We start from the raw sequence: 17041 nt of genomic DNA on the forward strand, positions 1-17041 counted from the left end.
GCAAAGTCCCTGCTCCCCTGGACCCAGCCCCTTCAGGTGTCCCCCTGGGGGAACCGTGGCGTGTCCCCCCCAACCAGGCGCACTCGCCTAAATTGCATCGCCGAACTCCAGGGCGCAGGGAGCCCTCGTGGGCTGCCCGGGGCTGGGGTCCACACCTCAGCAGAGGAGCCGGCGGGCGGGGCGGCCCCGCGCGCGCACACACCGCACACTCACAGACACGCGCAAACCCACAGCGGCGCGCGCGCTCCCCATTGGCGGGAGGAGGAAGGCGGGGCCAGCAAACCCAAAACAAACAACCTGCGCCAGCGACTTTGCCGCCGCGCTGCAGTGTGGCCTCCGCCTGGTGCGCGCCCGGTGGGGAGCTGGGGAGCCGCCGCCACCTCGGCCACCTCGTTCCCCCACCCCTTGCAGTCCGCGCCCAGGCCCCGCCCCCGCGGAGCCGCCGCAGGGTTATATTGGGCCGGCCTGAAGGTGGAGGCGAGACGCAGCCTCGGCAGGCCAGCGGGGAGATGCTGCCCCCGAGGCTGGGGGCGGGAAGGCGGCTGCGGGCGCAGCGGCCTCGGGGACTCGCCTCCGCGGGTGCTCAAGGCTGAAGGCGCCGGACCCTCCCCCACGGTGGCACGCACATCGTCCGGCACCATTTCCGTGCCCCGAAGACGCCCGCACGGGACCTGGGACCCTCCTGGGCTCTTCAACCAGCAGCAGATGCGCACGCTGCTTCTCTCCGGCAGGAAAGCCTTCTAAGCCCGGCGCGCCCGGGCACCCGAGGGTGGAACCGCGGCCCCTGCACACACTCACCCCAAAGTCTCAACCTTGAACCGAAGGCGACACCCACCCAACTCCTCCCTCTCCGCCCCTTAGTCCATCCAACACTCACAGCCCCTCCAAAGAAAGAGCCCAGCGGAAGAGGACTCCGGAAAAGTGACTGTCTGGGAAGACCAGGGTAGAGCTCCTGGGAGAAAAAGGCGAAGATCCCCGGCCCCGGATCGCCATCCCCTTCCCTGGCACCAGCTTCCCTAGACTGCGCGAAAGAAGAGGGTACGACGCCGGGGAGGGACTGGGTGCGCGGGCATGAAGTTGGAGGTGTTCACCCCTCGCGCGGCCCACGGGGACAAGCCGGGCAGTGACCTGGAGGGTGCGGGCGGCAGCGACGCGCCGTCCCCGCTGTCGGCGGCGGGAGACGACTCCCTGGGCTCCGATGGGGACTGCGCGGCCAACAGCCCGGCCGCGGGCGGCGGCGCCAGAGATCCGCCGGGGGACGGCGAACAGAGCGCGGGCGGCGGGCCAGGCGCGGAGGAGGTCCCGGCAGCAGCGGCTGCAGCGGTGGTGGCGGAGGGCGCGGAGAGCGCGGAGGCCGGGGCGGCGGGGCCAGGCGCGGGCGGCGCGGGGAGCGGCGAGGGCGCACGCAGCAAGCCGTACACGCGGCGGCCCAAGCCCCCCCTACTCCTACATCGCGCTCATCGCCATGGCCATCCGCGACTCGGCGGGCGGGCGTTTGACGCTGGCGGAGATCAACGAGTACCTCATGGGCAAGTTCCCCTTTTTCCGCGGCAGCTACACGGGATGGCGCAACTCCGTGCGCCACAACCTCTCGCTCAACGACTGCTTCGTCAAGGTGCTGCGCGACCCCTCGCGGCCCTGGGGCAAGGACAACTACTGGATGCTCAACCCCAACAGCGAGTACACCTTCGCCGACGGGGTCTTCCGCCGCCGCCGCAAGCGCCTCAGCCACCGCGCGCCGGCCCCCGCGCCCGGCCTGCGGCCCGAGGAGACCCCGGGCCTCCCCGCCGCCCCGCCGCCCGCGCCCGCCGCGCCGGCCTCGCCCCGCACGCGCTCGCCCGCCCGCCGGGAGGAGCGCGCCAGCCCCGCGCGCAAGTTCTCCAGCTCCTTCGCCATCGACAGCATCCTCAGCAAGCCCTTCCGCAGCCGCCGCCTCAGGGACACGGCCCCCGGGACACCGCTTCAGTGGGGCGCTGCGCCCTGCCCGCCGCTGCCCGCGTTCCCCGCGCTCCTCCCCGCGGCGCCCGGCAGGGCCCTGCTGCCGCTGTGCGCGTACGGCGCGGGCGACCCGGCGATGCTGAGCGCGCGCGGGGCCGAGGTGCCGCCGGCCACGCCGCCCCTCCTGCTCGCGCCCCTCTCGGCCGCCGCCCCCGCCAAGCCACTCCGAGGCCCGGCGGCCGGCGGCGCGCACCTGTACTGCCCCCTGCGGCTGCCCGCGGCCCTGCAGGCGGCCTCGGTCCGCCGCCCGGGCCCGCACCTGCCGTACCCGGTGGAGACGCTCCTAGCCTGAGCCGCGCCGCGGGGCTCGGGAACGCCGAGTGCGCGCCGTCGGGGAGGCGGGAACGCGGGCCCGCGACTTTGCACTTTCAATCCAGAGGAAAATGAATTTTAAAAATCTCCATCAAACGTGCCTTAAAGCTAAAGCATTTTGACAGGAGTATCTGAACTTAGTCCAGGATATTTTCCTTTGTCTTTTATAACTTTACAGAGGACCAAAGCAATTCTTGTGTCAGTTTCTTTGCGAAGCCTGTCCCTCCTTCCCTTCATAAGGACTTTTTTGTCTTTCTTTAACGCCCAGGTTTCCTCTTAATCCTACTGTTTTTGTCGCACCTTCCATTGATTTATGTCCCTCCCTTCCCCTCTAAGTACATCAGGGAACCTTTCCACACTATAAATGATATGACTACTGTTTGGGGTTTCTGAGCCCTCATCCGTGTACGTATGTGGCGTCTCCAGATATGACTGAGTGTGAGAGACAAGTCAGAGACTCTTCAGTCATTTCTTGCTATTGACCGATGCTTCACTGTGCCAAAAGAGAAAAAAAAAACGTTGGGTTTTGTAATTAAATTATTTATATATTTTTGAAACCTGAATTGAAAATGTTGCAGGCAACGGGCTACAGCTTTATTAGTGGTTCTCTAACTGTGGTCTCCTTGGGCCAAGCAATTTCTTTAAAGAAAAAGTTGATTATGTATGTGGGGTGCCAGGACCACTGCCACTTGAAAGCAAGTGTGATTTTTATTTTTAATATTATTTTATTTGTGTCTCTGTACATATTCATGTATAAATTTTATGAAACCCAAGCATAGTGCTTATTTTTTAATAAAACTCACAACTGACTTAACACATTGTGGTGATGGGTTGGAAGTGGAGAGATTTTTATGTCTGTCCCCCCTCCCCCCCAAAAAATGGACTCAGGTTTCAGTCTCAAGAAACTTCCTTTGGAGATCAAAGTATTTTCCTGAATAATTCGATAAAGGTATTATAGAATGGGCTTGCACATTTCCTTATGAGATACAGTGCTAAACAAATTTCCAGATAGAACTTCCATTCATGGGCTTTTTAAAACTTGAAGACCAATTACTGCTCTAATTAGTCACCTAAGCATTTCCAGAACAAATGAGAGGGAAGTGTCCCTCTCTCCCCCAGGAATCCTTCAGCAGGCAAGTTGAGCTCTTAACAAGCCTAGAGTCAAATAGATATTTTCAGGTAAATTGGTTCTGATTTGGGACTCAAAAAGTTGGAAACTTAATTTTGTCATAAAACTATCTTAACACATCAAAGGTTCCTTCAGGGCAATTTCAAGAGCAATTTAAATGTCACAGTGTTTTTGTCAAAACCATCCACCTTTTTAGGAATGTGTAAGTTCAGTTGGGTGTGAACCAATGGGTAGTATTTTTTTCACTCTTCCCTGTAAAGATTTCACTTGTAAAGATTTCACTTGAAGCGGTGGCAGTGTCCTGCCTGTTTCAATTGTAGTCTGAAGAGAAAATCCCACCTGGAGAGAGGGAGAGACAGTTTCCCATATTACAAATGTAAGGGAGGATTTTCATCAGTGGTGAACACCTGTTCTTCAGTAGGTTCCCAGGCAATACAGTTTTAACAGTGCATGGATTGCAAAAGTCTAGAGAGTAATACAAACTGTGGGAAATGCAGAGACTAGAAACAGGCCTCATTGCCATGGCTGCCATTCTTGGGTAGGTGCCATCTTACCCATGACAGGAGGATGATTTGAGCTCTACATATAATGAGGTGGGGAAGGAGGGTGGTGTTTATTTCAGGATGCTCTCTTTTGGCAGGAATGGGAGAGAAACAATCTTCCCTAAGTCCGGTTAACAGATGAGGAGTCGACTGATTTGGATTACATCTACTTAGTAGTCATAAAGAGTGATAATAATAGGGTTGAATTATGGCAAGAGGTAGACCTTTGCACCCACAGGGCCAATAATCAGACCCCAAAATAAACCTGAAACAGACCAGCAACTAGGGGCAGGGGGCGATGGGTGCCGTGGGTAGAAATGATGAGACCTCAACATGTTGCTTTCCTCTTCAAAACACATGGAGGAGAGAATGCGGGAGAGCAGGGAGTCAGCCAGCTCTGTCCTTCCCACCTCTGGTTCCAGGGGACCATGTCTCTCCCACAGTGTGCCTCACCCACAGAGGAAAAGTGCAGCCTACTTTAATATCTTTTTTGTAAAACCACTGTTTTCTGCACTGATACGTGAAGACAGTCCTGCAAAGGGAGATTTAAAGTCGCTTCTGATTTATTCGTGTTAACACACAAACAGCAAAGTGAAAGACAAAGGTAGTGTTCCAAAAATCGCAGCTGTTCCGCCCTCCCCTTAAAAGAAAAAAAAGAAAATCCTTCCTTGCTAATGAACACCCTGGAGTCTGGTAGAATGCTGTCCCCTCCTAGCTTCTGGTCCCCTTCTTTGTTTCCCCAGGGACTGTAAGGGTTTCTAAAAAAATTGTCAGAGTCGCATGAGTTTTGCACCCCTATTTCATGACCAATTCCAAGCTCAGTATCCCACGAGCAGGACAATCACACTGGGCGGGCGGGGCGGGGGGATTGGAGGGTCCTGGGCTGTCGTCCCCTCCTTGCCCCTCCTTCACACACCCAGCCCTGGGGAGTTTCGGTTTATCGGTGCTGGGCCGGAGGCAGCCCAGAAGGAAAGGCTACGGCACAGCTCCCGTTTTCTCAATGAACACAGAAAGCTGCACAGCTGCTTTTAGTTCAGGCCAAGCTGGAATTCCGCGGAACCGCACGTCGCGGCAGGCATGCCGGCCCTCGGAGGGGCTGCTCGGTCCGGCTGCAGGATCCTGGCCTCAGGCAGCAGCGTCGCGGTGGCCGTGGCACCTCTCGAGCCCAACAGCTCCTTCCAGCAACTGCGCAAAAAACTGCATTCCTCGCAGGCACGGGAGGAGGGCTCGGGGCTCACAGTGCCCAGGCCCCCAGGCCTGGCCGCGCCCCCTCTGCCAAGGGCAGGGCTGTGCCCCTCCCCCCGCCCACCCTCTTCCTCCCGGCCCCTCCTGCAGTCTACCCTTCCCCCGCCCGCTCTCCCCCGCCCACCCTCCCCCGCCCGCTCCTCTCTCCTCCCCCCGCCCCAGAGCGCCCATCCCGGGCAAAGGCACCCGGCCCCAGCTGCGCAAACACCAGGCTGAGGGGCACCCGAGTGACCCTCGACCGACGCGGGGGCTGCGGGATGCGGGGTGTGGGCCGGGGTCTGTCTGTTTGGGAAACGTCCTGTGACACCTGTCAGTCCCGCCTGGAGCCGCAGCTGTGGGGCCGGGGCTCGGTGGGCGCCTTTTCAAAGAAACCCGTGTTGGCCCCCACAGCCGCCGCCGACCCGCCCCGTCGCAGCTCCCTCCCACCCCGCTGAAAACCCCTCCAGGCCGCGGCGGGCAGTGGGGTGGGGAGAAGCGCACAGCGCCGCCGTCCCGGTCCAGCCTGGTCTCTGCGCCAGCGCCTGGGGCCTTTCTGGTCCCCCGGCCAGGCCCGCTCTGCAGACGGGGACCAAGTCGGCTGCATCTGGGGGCTGAAAACATCCCTGGGAAGCGACGCACTCGTTGCCATCAGTTTCCTCAGTCAGCAGCCCCCTCTCTGCTTAGAACACGGTCGCCGCCAGGGCGGGAAGCACGGGGCTGCGTGGCCAACGGGCCCTGGTCACCCTGCGCCCCCGCTGCCTGCGAGTGAGCCCGGGTGGTGAAAAGCTCCAACCATCCTGGGATGGACTCCAAGCCCTTTAGCTATGGATAAAGAACCTAACTAGGTCCCTTCTAGAATTGTGCCTCAGATCCTTGACCCCACATAAATTCTCAAAAAAGAAAAAAAAAATTGGAAAGTCCCACCTCAGCAGATAAAGATGCGTTCTCCTAGGGGATGCCCAGGGTGTGGCCCGCTGATTCTGAAGCATCCCAAAGGAGAAGCATCTGTGCCCACTCTGGTTCCACTGTTGCACAGTTTCACAAAGTTGGTATTTTTTCTGCCTCGGGGAATGTGTTTTCACACACAAAATACAAAGCTAAACTCATCGACTGTCCTGGATCAACGCACATACTTTCAAGCTCAGTAAGAAGCCCTAATCTTGCACCGGAGAAAATGGGGTCCCACAGTGTGTCTTTACATATTCCTTAGTGGCGGACGTGGGTCTGAAACCCAGAGGTTTCAACTCCCAGCTCAGAATTCTTCCAACTGTAACACAGCCATGCGGAAGGTGCAGACCCAATCATACTATGCCCTGAACTTAGTTGAACTATTCAGATAATCGTCTCAATTCACTTTTATTACAAGGGTCCGCAGATTCCCCATGCGGATAAATGGTTTCTGCTGCTATAAGAATTTGTCTGTTGTACCTCCCACTTCACTCAGGACTAGCTTTTGCTAGAGGAGACTACATCGCCCTGGGAGACGTGCATGTGGGCATCCAGACCCTTGAGCTTCCATGGATCAGGTGATGCAGCCCCTGACCGGGACGGTGGCACTGCTTGCTCTCTGGGGTATGTGCCAGACACAAACCCCCGCAAGGGCTACAAGCAGAATTATGCTTAGAAAGGGGTCTGCAGAGGCCGGACACGGTGGCTCACGCCTGTAATCCTAGCATTTCGGGAGGCCAAGGCGGGCAGACCACCTGAGGTAAGAAGTTTGAGACCAGCCTGACCAACATGGAGAAACCCTGTCGCTACTAAAAATACAAAATTAGCCAGGCATGGTGGCCCATGCCTGTAATCCCAGCTATTCAGGAGGCTGAGGCAGGAGAATCACTTGAACCCGGGAGGCAGAGGTTGCGGTGAGCTGATTGTGCCATTGCACTCCAGCCTGGGCAACAAGAGTGAAACTCTAAGGGAAGGGAAGGAAAAGGAAGGGAAGGGGAAGGGGAAGAGGAAGGGGAAGGCGAAGGGGAAGGGGAAAGGAGAGAGAGAGAGAGAAAAAGAAAGAAAGAAAGAAAGAAAGAAAGAAAGAAAGAAAGAAAGAAAGAAAGAAGAGAGAGAGAGAGAGAGAGAGAGAGAGAGAGAGAGAGAGAGAGAGAGAGAGAGAGAGAAAGAAAGAAAGAAAGAAAGGAAGGAAGGAAGGAAGGAAGGAAGGAAGGAAGGAAGGAAGGAAGGAAGGAAGGAAGGGAGGGAAAGAAAAGAAAGAAAGGAAGAAAGAAAGGAAGAAAGAAAGGAAGAAAAGAAAGGAAAGAAAGAAAGAAAGAAAGAAAGAGAAAGAAAGAGAAAGAAAGAAAGAAAGAAAGAAAGAAAGAAAGAAAGAAAGAAAGAAAGAAAGAAAGAAAGAAAGAAAGAAAGAAAAAGAAAGAAAGAAAGAAAGAAAGAAAGGGGTCTGCAGTGAAACAGGGATGACCCAGCAGTTCCTGCTCTCTGGTGAAACACACTTACAAGTGGGGACTTCTCATCAAACAACCCTCCTGTTTTCCTACAACAGGCCCCAAACAACAAAAATGGCCTTTTCCCCATATTGACAAGAAAGGAGAACTTCTTAGAATAATTCACTTTCCTTTTTTAGCTTAAAAAATGCAAATTCAATGCATTCACATGACTGATAACTTCCTAGGTATTAGGAGACTTGGTTGGCAACCAATGTACAAAGATTCTGCTTTTCTCTTTACTAATTTTTTTTTTAATTCTTTTGACTACAATAGTTGAGTTGCCTCAGTTCTAGAAAGGAGACCAGGAAGAGTCCTTCAATAATTCTTTCCTGCTTTTAAACAGCACAATAGTCTCCTCTTAAATAACAGACTTTATAGTTCTCTAATGAAATGATTCAATTTTTGTTATACTTTAAGAAGATAATTTGTTAATTCTTAATGTTGTCATCAACAAATGGCCCTAATAAGTATCTTCCAAGAGGATCATGATCAAAAACATAAAGATGTAACTCTCCCCGGATTCAAGGACCTCTTTCAAATTGGCAAGGATTCTGATGTCATGAAATGCTGGTGGTTGTGCAATAGTTTCTGCACTGTATCTGTTCGACATTATTAAGATGGATGGGTGATTAGAAGCAAATGTTGTTCCTGTCATTTGCCAACTTCTACACAGCCTGGAAAAGAGAATTGTATCAACCTTCGTTTTTGGTGAACTGCAGCCAAACATAAACATTAACATAATACCACATTTCCCTTACCATTCCTGGACCCTCTTTGTCACTGTTTTCAGGAACAGTTTAACTTTGAAGGCTTGCCATAATTGAACCTTTTTATCATATCTGTTTGAAACCCAAAATGCTATACAATTAAACATCTTTGACATGTATTTGTTATTTCTGATCACCAATTTCTAGCCATTAAGGAAGAAGTAGAAAAGTTTTGCAAACTTTGGCTGGCTCTGCCCACTGCTGTTAAACGTCTGGTCATGCTCAAAATCACAGAAGTTGCCCATTCAAGAAAGAACTCAGAATGAAGACACTAAAGAGACCCTAGTCTAAATTCCAGCTGTGTCTCACAGCTGGGTGACCTTAGGGAAGCAGGTCATCCCTGCAAGCCTCCTAAGGACAAGGGTTGGGCTGGAATATGTCTCGCACACCTCCCTACAGTTCACATCAATGAAAACCCTCATATAATGTCAAAAACAACATGCTAATGTGTTTTTTTTTTCTTTTCCCTAAACTCAATCAACTTGAGATCAAGTGTGAATCTCAAGGACAAGTTTCAGTATGCCATTCTTCAACATGATTAAAGTACTTACAGACACTTTAATATATTGGATGCCTTGGGGTACAATGGACATACACAATGCGTCATCCTAATGGGTTGTAGCATGTATTTCCAATTGTCTTTCCCCCACTGTGCTCCTGACAACTTAAGTTTCTCACAAAATCCCAGCTTTGAGAATTAGAGGAGCAAGCTTACTTCACAGGCAGGAGACAGAAGCTGAGCTATTTTCAAGCGATTTCATCATAAGCAAGACATTCGTGGCTGGGTCCCACAGTGGCTCCAGGCCACTGCTCTGGGTTGACAGGATCAGCTCAGTCCTTTGTTTATTTAAGAACAAAGTCCAAAAGCAATTCTCAGGGTAGCAGAGTTGATATAACCTAAAAATGCAATCGCCTGGGTGCTCCCAGCACTTTGGGAGGCCAAGGTAGGAAGATCATTTAAGACCAGCAGTTCGAGACCAGCCTGGGCAACAGAGTGAGATGCCTTCTCTACAAAAAAATAACAAGAACAACAAAAGAGTAGCCAGGCATGGTGGCTTGTGCCTGTAGTCCTAGCTACTTGAGAGGCTGAGGTGGGAGGATCGTTTGAGCCTAGGAGTTCAAGGTGCAGTGAGCTATGGTGGTGCCACTGCACTCCAGCCTGCGTGACGGAGAAAAAAATCCTGCCTCTAAAAAAATTAATAAAGGAAAATAGAACATAAAAATAACAATGTAATTAGCACCAAGGGCCTCAAGTCATGGGAACACATGTATATGTGTTCGTACAAATATAACATGAGAATACTACATCTAAATGTGGAAACACTGAAGGAAGATAAATATGGCAACTAGAGAAAAACCCTGAGAAAAACAACTCAAATAAGAATAAATATTACTATTTAACAAAGTGTATCCCAGGTAAGTTCTCAGGCCCAGGGAACGTATGAATAATAAGGGGTGACACTATCATCCCCACAAATAGACCCTCCCTTACTTAGGGGAGCTGGTACTCTCCTGGGGAAGTCAACATTTGTAGGAGGTGTACTGTAGTCCCAGCACCCTGACTCCCTCTGGGGAAGCCACCATCCATGGCATGCGGTGTGGGGGTTGCCCTCAATTCTCCAGGACTCTGAGCCTTGAGCAGGGGGATTCAGGGGCCAAACACAAGTCAGACTGATTTGCTCCAGGGGTCCTAGTGAAATGGTCCACCAGCTTCCGCTGTGGGCCCTGGAGCTCCCTCAGCATCTCTCCATGCTGGGGAAACCCTTTCAGTCGAGTCTTCCTTTGCTCGTTCGTCTAGATCTGCTTCTGTTGTTGGTTACCTCCCCATGCCTGTGCAGTCGGCCAGACACAAGGTGAGGAAGCCAGCATGGTCAGCCCGCTCTTGCCCCTGTCCTCCATGAACGCTTCTCCTTCTACTGGCCCTTTTGGCAACCTCTGTGCCCAGCTGGGGGATGGAGGGATGCAGAAGCCAGGGGCCATGCAAAGCAGCAGCAGCCACTCTGCAGGCAGTAGCTCTCTCCCCATCTCTGGGGGATAAACACCACGGGCTGCTGGTCCCCAGTATGAATACCCTCTGAAGTCTCAGGCTGGGTAAAAGGTTACCTCCTTAGGTTTCATGTACATGACACGCTGAAAAAGGCAGAAGGAACAGAAATCAGATCCGCGGTTGCTGAGGGCTATGTAGGCACAGCTCTAAAGGGCACAGGGGACCTTGGGGTGAGGGAAACACTCTACATCCTGATGTGGCTTCAGGACTGCACACACTGGCCAAACTCAGTGCCTAGAAAGTGGAAGTTTTTGCTGTATGTGAATTATGCCTCAACAGCCCTGACTCCACAAACCCATTCTCATAGAGTGAAGGGTAACACTTGCTGAGTTGCCCAAAGCAGGGCACCTTCCCAATAACAGTTTACGTTAAAGGAGATACAGCTTTATTTGCAGCATTTCCACTAACTAGGGCCAGTTAGGGGGCTGTGTTTTCAGAGCAAAGCTAAACTTCCCAGTACCTCTTAAATCAGGCACAGTATGTAGCAGCCCCTTCCCACTCTGGGCAAAGCCGAGAGTCTATGGCCCTGGTGCCTGCTGCGCTTCAATATGGGCCTGCGTCAAGCGCCAGCATCTAAAAGGGGAACCGTGCCAGCATGAACCCTCCCCACAGTCAGTTATACTGTCTTCTTCAGCAGGTACATAGGCTGAGGAAGCAAAGTGGGACTCAGAGTCCACAGCACACATGGAAGAGAATGTGGCATTTCTGTAGAATCATGTGCTTCCGGAAGCCTGGATTTATTCACAGGGTAGTTCCTGGGGGATGCTGCCAACTTTTAAGGCCTGGATGAGCACCCTGCAAGGAAAAGTCCCCAGAGGGGGACCGAGATTGGATGCACACAGGACTCTGTGGCCCCACCCAAACTATCCGACACACTCACCTTCCCTGGGCCGCGTTTCAGAAAGCAGCTCCAATGTGAAACAGATCGAGCACATGCACTTCCCTCTGCTCCATGACCCCTCCCTGCACCCTGATTCCATAACCACATGTGTAAGAATGCCGGGGATATGTTGTGCAAACCAGGCACTTTTGACCCCTTGCGGCAGTTACACACAGTCAGCAATCTGAAAAAAGTAATTATTAGTTCTCCTATTTATTAGCTGAGCCCTTTTGAGTAATAGCCTCTGGGGACATTTATAAATGCAATAAAAGACCTCATCATCGTTAAGTGCAAAATGATGTGGCTTATTCTAGATTCTTGCTGAAACAAACCCTCAAGCCCAGGTAGTTCCTCTCCCTGGAGTTGAGAAAGGTAAAGACTTCGACAAGCACCTTCTCCACTCTTGTGTGACTTCAGCACCTACTTTAGAAATATTTGTTGAGCTCATTCAGGGGGTTGAAATCAGTAGGCTAAGTCAGCCAATTTGGATCCAGCAAAGATGAGTCTGAGCCCATGTTATCTAAAATGCAACCTCACGATGAGGTGTGACTGAAAAGAGATGTCTGGCAGCCCGAGTCCCCTCTTCCATGAGCAAAGTTGAAGTGTTTCAGCTAAAAGATTGGGGCCGAGAAGAAATCTTGCCCAGTAAGGCTCTTTCATGAGTCACAGGAAATTAAAACTACCATATCTTTTAGTCACAGTTGATTCAATAGAGTCGAGACCCAGCCCACATGCAGGTCCAGTGGCGGCTGTTTGCACAGAGTGATTCATGAAGGGAGCCCAAATTCTCTCGATAAGATCTCTCTCCACACACTTTTCTGTTTGCCTCACGAATCCCAAACCCCCACCCCAGCTCACTCTCCTGCCTGAAATATCGCCCTTTGAGTCATTCTGTTGTTACATAATAAAAACAGGGCATAAGTTCTACAAAAAGGAAAAAAATGGGGGAAGGGGGACTGGGCGGAGAGACACAGGGAATATTAATCCATGACAAACACAATGTCCCCTTCCTCACACCTCTGTTAATTGCAAGGTCCAAGTGGACCAGCTTGTGAGCCTTGGAGGACTCAGTGTGTGTACTGAACACAGCTGTCTGCAGACAACACAAATGGCAGTCTGCAAAAAGAAGCCCCTGTTGTCAATCTTAGCCTGTATTTTCTGCACCTAACTAGCAGAGGTGTTGGGTGTGAATGAAACAATCCGTGACACTTGTGGTGACCAGCAGTACATTCAATCCATACAGCAAATGTGATGTTAAGTTCTGCCACCCATAGGTCACGATCAGTTTTCCCTTCTGGGGGTCCCTCTTCCTTTGTCCCAGGATGTGAATCAATGCCAGTGTGTAGACACTCCAAAACTTATAGTGGGGTCACAACCCAATAAACCCATTGCAAAGTTGAAAAATTGTAAGTTGGATCATCATAAGTCGGGGACCATCTGTACTTAAATAAATGCGCTTTTAAATTCCTTTAACAGATCAGTTTGCTGCTGCCTACAGCTTTTTACCAAAGTGATAAACCAAACACAGGCTTAATAAAATATGCAATCTATATTCAGAACCCAGGCTCCAGGGGAACGGGAGTGATGCAGAGCAAACAGGTAGGACTGCTGAGGTCCAGGCTCCTCACTCCCTCCCCTCACTTCCTCTCTCTGCCCTACTGGAGAAGAAAAACACTTTGTTAGTGCTAAGCCTGCCCAGTAGCCAAAGCCAGACTTTAGCTCTAAGTCAGATGGAATCTAAAGGATAAACAGGATCCATGTCCTCGAACATATCAGCTCCATTCTCTGTTCCCTGCCAGACCCAGGGAGCAGACTGGTTCAAACAGACAGCTTCCGGACGTGTCCTACTAGAGAAGCCTTGAGTCTTGCACCTTCAGCAGTGTTCATGCTGTTCTCCTGGAGGTGGCTCGGGGGATGCCTACACAGATGCCGACAGCCCAAGCCCTCCAGCTGTGTCAGGATGATGATAACGGGTGCACGTCACTCCTTTCCTTAAGGGGAACCCTTTTAAACTTTACATCTTCCCTGGAGAAAAGGGTTCTCCCCTGGCCTGCCATGCAGTTATCTTCAGAGAGGCAAGGAAGGCATGGTGGGCAGGCTGGGTCATGCACCATGAAAGCCAGCAGTGGGGCAGCAAAGCCACAGTATCAAGTCTTCAAAATAAGGAGCAAGAGGCGCAGGGGCAGCCCCGGCACGGGGAGAAGACAAACAGCAGTCTGTAAAAAGAAAACCCTGCTGCCATTCTTAGCATCATTTTATCTCTTTTTTTTTTTTTTTTTTTTTTGGAGACAGAGTCCTACTCTGTTGCCCAGGCTGGAGTGCAGTGGCACGATCTCGGCTCACTGCAACCTCCACCTCCCGGGTTCATGCCGTTCCCCTGCCTCAGCCTCCCACCTCACTAGCAGAGGTGGGAGTGGGTATGAATGAAACAATCCGTGACCCTTGTAACCAGCAGGGTCATAGCAAAATTGCTAAGGGAGGAGATCTTAAATGTTCTCACCACAAGCAAATGAAATTCATGCAGCAAACGTGATTTTATGGCAGCCAAGCTTCCTGGCCCTGAAGTGGAGATCAAGCTGGGCTGCACCCTCGGCTGCCAGAGAACTCCCTGCCATGGCATGCGGCGGTGGGGGGGACCCATCCGCTCAACCCCTCTCTCAGTAAAAGAGTTGGAACACAAGTTAATTTGGTAGGTGCCATAAATACCAGTAGGGGAGGAGGGAGGTGAGCTGGTGAACAGAAAGCAGCAGATACAGGGCGAGCTGTCCAGCCAGCTACTGCTGAGAGTGACTAGTGCTGAAGGCCATGAGGAAACTCTGGGAATGGTGTGATACACCTGCCTGGGAATGATTCCAGCAGAGACCAGAGAGACAAGGGGGTGACTGGTTAAGAGGTCCCCGGGTTGGTGGGGGCATGTCTCAGCTGTCATGCATTGAGCTGAGCACTTCCCATGCCTTCAGAGAGAACCTTCTAGCAGATAGGGCAGCTGAAAGCATTTAATACTCACCCCCACTGCAGTTCAGCCCTGCAGGCTCTCTGCATCCACACCAGGCCCTTTCAGTCAAGACTGGGATCCTGCAGTAGGGACAGTGATCTAGGAGATGGCCTCTGACTTGTAGCATTTGCTAAATTCCAGGGTGAAAATGTACCCACAATGGCCCACCTCAAACCATCAGCAGCTAAACACTGGATGGGACATTCCTGCACATGCAACCCTTGGTTGCTGTGCCGTGAGCTAGTAGGAGCCTGCTCCAGCACACCACAGAGGCTGAGAAGGGGATCCCCATGGTTTAGAGGCTCAGGTGTTGAGTCACTGGCCTTTGCCTGGGGACAAGGGTGGTCCCAGGGATCCTACCATGGGATCTTCAATCCAGTAATAGCTCTCGTGTCTAGAGCTGACTTCTAAAGTTAAAGATTCCAGAGTCGACAGACTATGTAGTTCAGTGATTAAGAGCGTGGACTCTGAGGCCAGCCTGCCCACGTTTGAATCCCAGCTCTGCCACGTGTCATCTGTTGTAACCTTGAGCAGGCAACCTCTCTGTACCTCAGTTTCCTCTCCCATAAAATGGGGATAATAGTAGTAATGACCTCACAGCATTCTTGTAAAGGTTAAATGAGTGATTATATGCAAAGTTCTTGGAACAGTGCCTGACACATAGTTAGCACTAGTTAAATTTAGCTGTTATTATTTAGAGATGGAAATGAACAGTGGATAAACCTGAACTCTAAGAGCAGAATAAAGTTGTGTGGTTCATCCTGAAGACTCTGCATTTCTATCAGCTAAAGTTACACCTAGAATTAATTCTGGGATATAGAGGAAGATAGAGTGAGATAGAGAGAGATTAATAGTCTCCTTTATGAAAGGAACTTTTTAATGCCACAATAAATGAAGCCGGGATCATGGAAGGGCAGGTCTCCCATATTTGAGGGTTTGTACAGCACCAGGCTCAGGTTAAAGACTGAGTAGTTCTTTATTTTATATATGGTTGTAGACAAAGTGATGATTTGGTGAGCATGCATTATGGGTGATTAAATCAAGCTAATCAGCATACCCATCAACACATACTTACTGTTTGTTTTTGGGGACAACATTTAAGATCTCCTCTGTTGGCAATTTTTCAGCACACAATGCATTATTATTTACTATAGTCATCATGCTGTATAACAGATCTCCAGTATGTATTTCTCCTAACTGAAACTTTGCACCCTTTGACCCAGATCTCTCCAACACCCCCACACACAGTCTTTGTTAACCACCATCTAGTCTCTATTTCTATGAGCTCAACTTTTTTAGATTCCACATAGAAGTGAAATCAGGCAGTATTTTCTCTGTGTCTGGCTTATTTCACGCTGCCAAATGCTCTCCAAGTTCACCCACATTGTTGCAAATGACAGGATTCCCTTCTCTTTATGGCCGAACAGTATTCCATTGTGTATTTATACCACCTTTTCTTTCTCCATTCATCCACTGATGAACACTTCGGTTGATTCCACGTCTGGGCTATTGTGAATGGTGCTGCAATGAACATGGGGGTGCAGACGTCTCTTCAACATACTGATTTCATTTTCTTTGTATATACGCCCAGTGATGGCATTGCTGGATCCTATGATAGTTCTGTTTCTAATTTTTTGAGGAGCTTCTATACTGTTTTCCATAATGGTTGTACTAATTTGCATTCCTACCAACAGTGTACAAGGGTTGTTTTCCTCCATATCCTCATCAGCATTTATGTTTTGTGGTTTTGATAGTAGTCATTCTAACAGGTGTGAGATGATATCTTCTTGCAGTTTTAATTTGCATTTCCCTGATGATTAATGATGTTGAGCATTTTTTCACACACTTGTTGGCCATTTGTAAGTCTCCTTAGAAATGTCTATTCAAGTCTTTTGCCCTTTTTTTTTTTTTTTAAATGAAAGGCCTCACATATTTATTACTGAACCCAGCCAACCAACGCATTCATAATAGATTCAGAGAGGAAAATACGTCGAACTCTCCAGAGAGTGGTGACATTTTCAGTTTGATATGGTAATGTGATTGTGACCTTCAGACAGCACAAATATATGTGCCATCTCATGTGCAATTCCTTATAGACCCATCTTGGTTCTTCTCCAATGTCTCCTTTTGGAGTTGTACCTTATTTTATTTCCAGTTTTCATCCAAATCCACTGGGGAATGGGACGATTTTGCTTTTGTTTCTTGGCCAGGAATCGCTTAATCCTGAAAGTCTTGTGAGAAGACATGGCGAGAAGTGGAAGCAAGAACACACCACGATGGCGGAGAAAGGAAAAGAGGGGGTCTTTTGCCCATTTTTAAATTGGGTTGTTTTCTTGTTATTGAGTTGTTGAATTCCTTATGTATTTCAATAATGGGTGTTAAACTTTTCTATCTATGGCTTTTGGTTTCTCGTATGCTTTCAATACAATAAAGAGATTCTGGATGAATTATATGAGTAGGCAATCCAAGGGTAAGATGAAATTCTTCCATGGACCTTAGTGCAGTTGCAAAGTTTTGTGGGCACCTCAGTACCTGCCAGGCACCACAGCACTAGAGAAAAAGCAAAGGCACAATGTGGTCCCTGCACTTCGACTCTCCCTGTAAACACGGAGGTGAGTCCCAGATACCATGTGGGCACTTATGAGGTGTATTGCTCTCAGGCTGCCAGGATTGAGAGAAGCTTCCTGGAAGCAGTGGTCTCACACTGAA

General features: G+C 50.5%; 2 protein-coding genes across 2 annotated transcripts; one reads left to right on the top strand and one right to left on the bottom strand.

Annotated features, from left to right (window-relative positions):
* The first annotated feature begins 342 nt into the window (after positions 1 to 342).
* FOXQ1 (forkhead box Q1) lies at positions 343 to 3080 on the top strand. Its single transcript, XM_007973868.3, is given in 2 exon segments — positions 343 to 1434; positions 1436 to 3080. Coding segments are annotated over 2 exon segments (1218 nt in total). The 5' UTR covers positions 343 to 1071; the 3' UTR covers positions 2291 to 3080.
* A 12183-nt stretch (positions 3081 to 15263) lies between these two features.
* Positions 15264 to 16827, bottom strand: LOC119626751 (large ribosomal subunit protein eL39-like). The gene has a single exon (XM_073006189.1). It carries the CDS (start codon positions 16576 to 16578, stop codon positions 16423 to 16425), a length of 156 nt encoding a protein of 51 aa, XP_072862290.1. The 5' UTR covers positions 16579 to 16827; the 3' UTR covers positions 15264 to 16422.
* Positions 16828 to 17041: the final 214 nt, after the last annotated feature.

This window comes from Chlorocebus sabaeus, chromosome 17 (assembly GCF_047675955.1).
Source record: "Chlorocebus sabaeus isolate Y175 chromosome 17, mChlSab1.0.hap1, whole genome shotgun sequence".
NCBI classification, from domain to species: domain Eukaryota; kingdom Metazoa; phylum Chordata; class Mammalia; order Primates; family Cercopithecidae; genus Chlorocebus; species Chlorocebus sabaeus.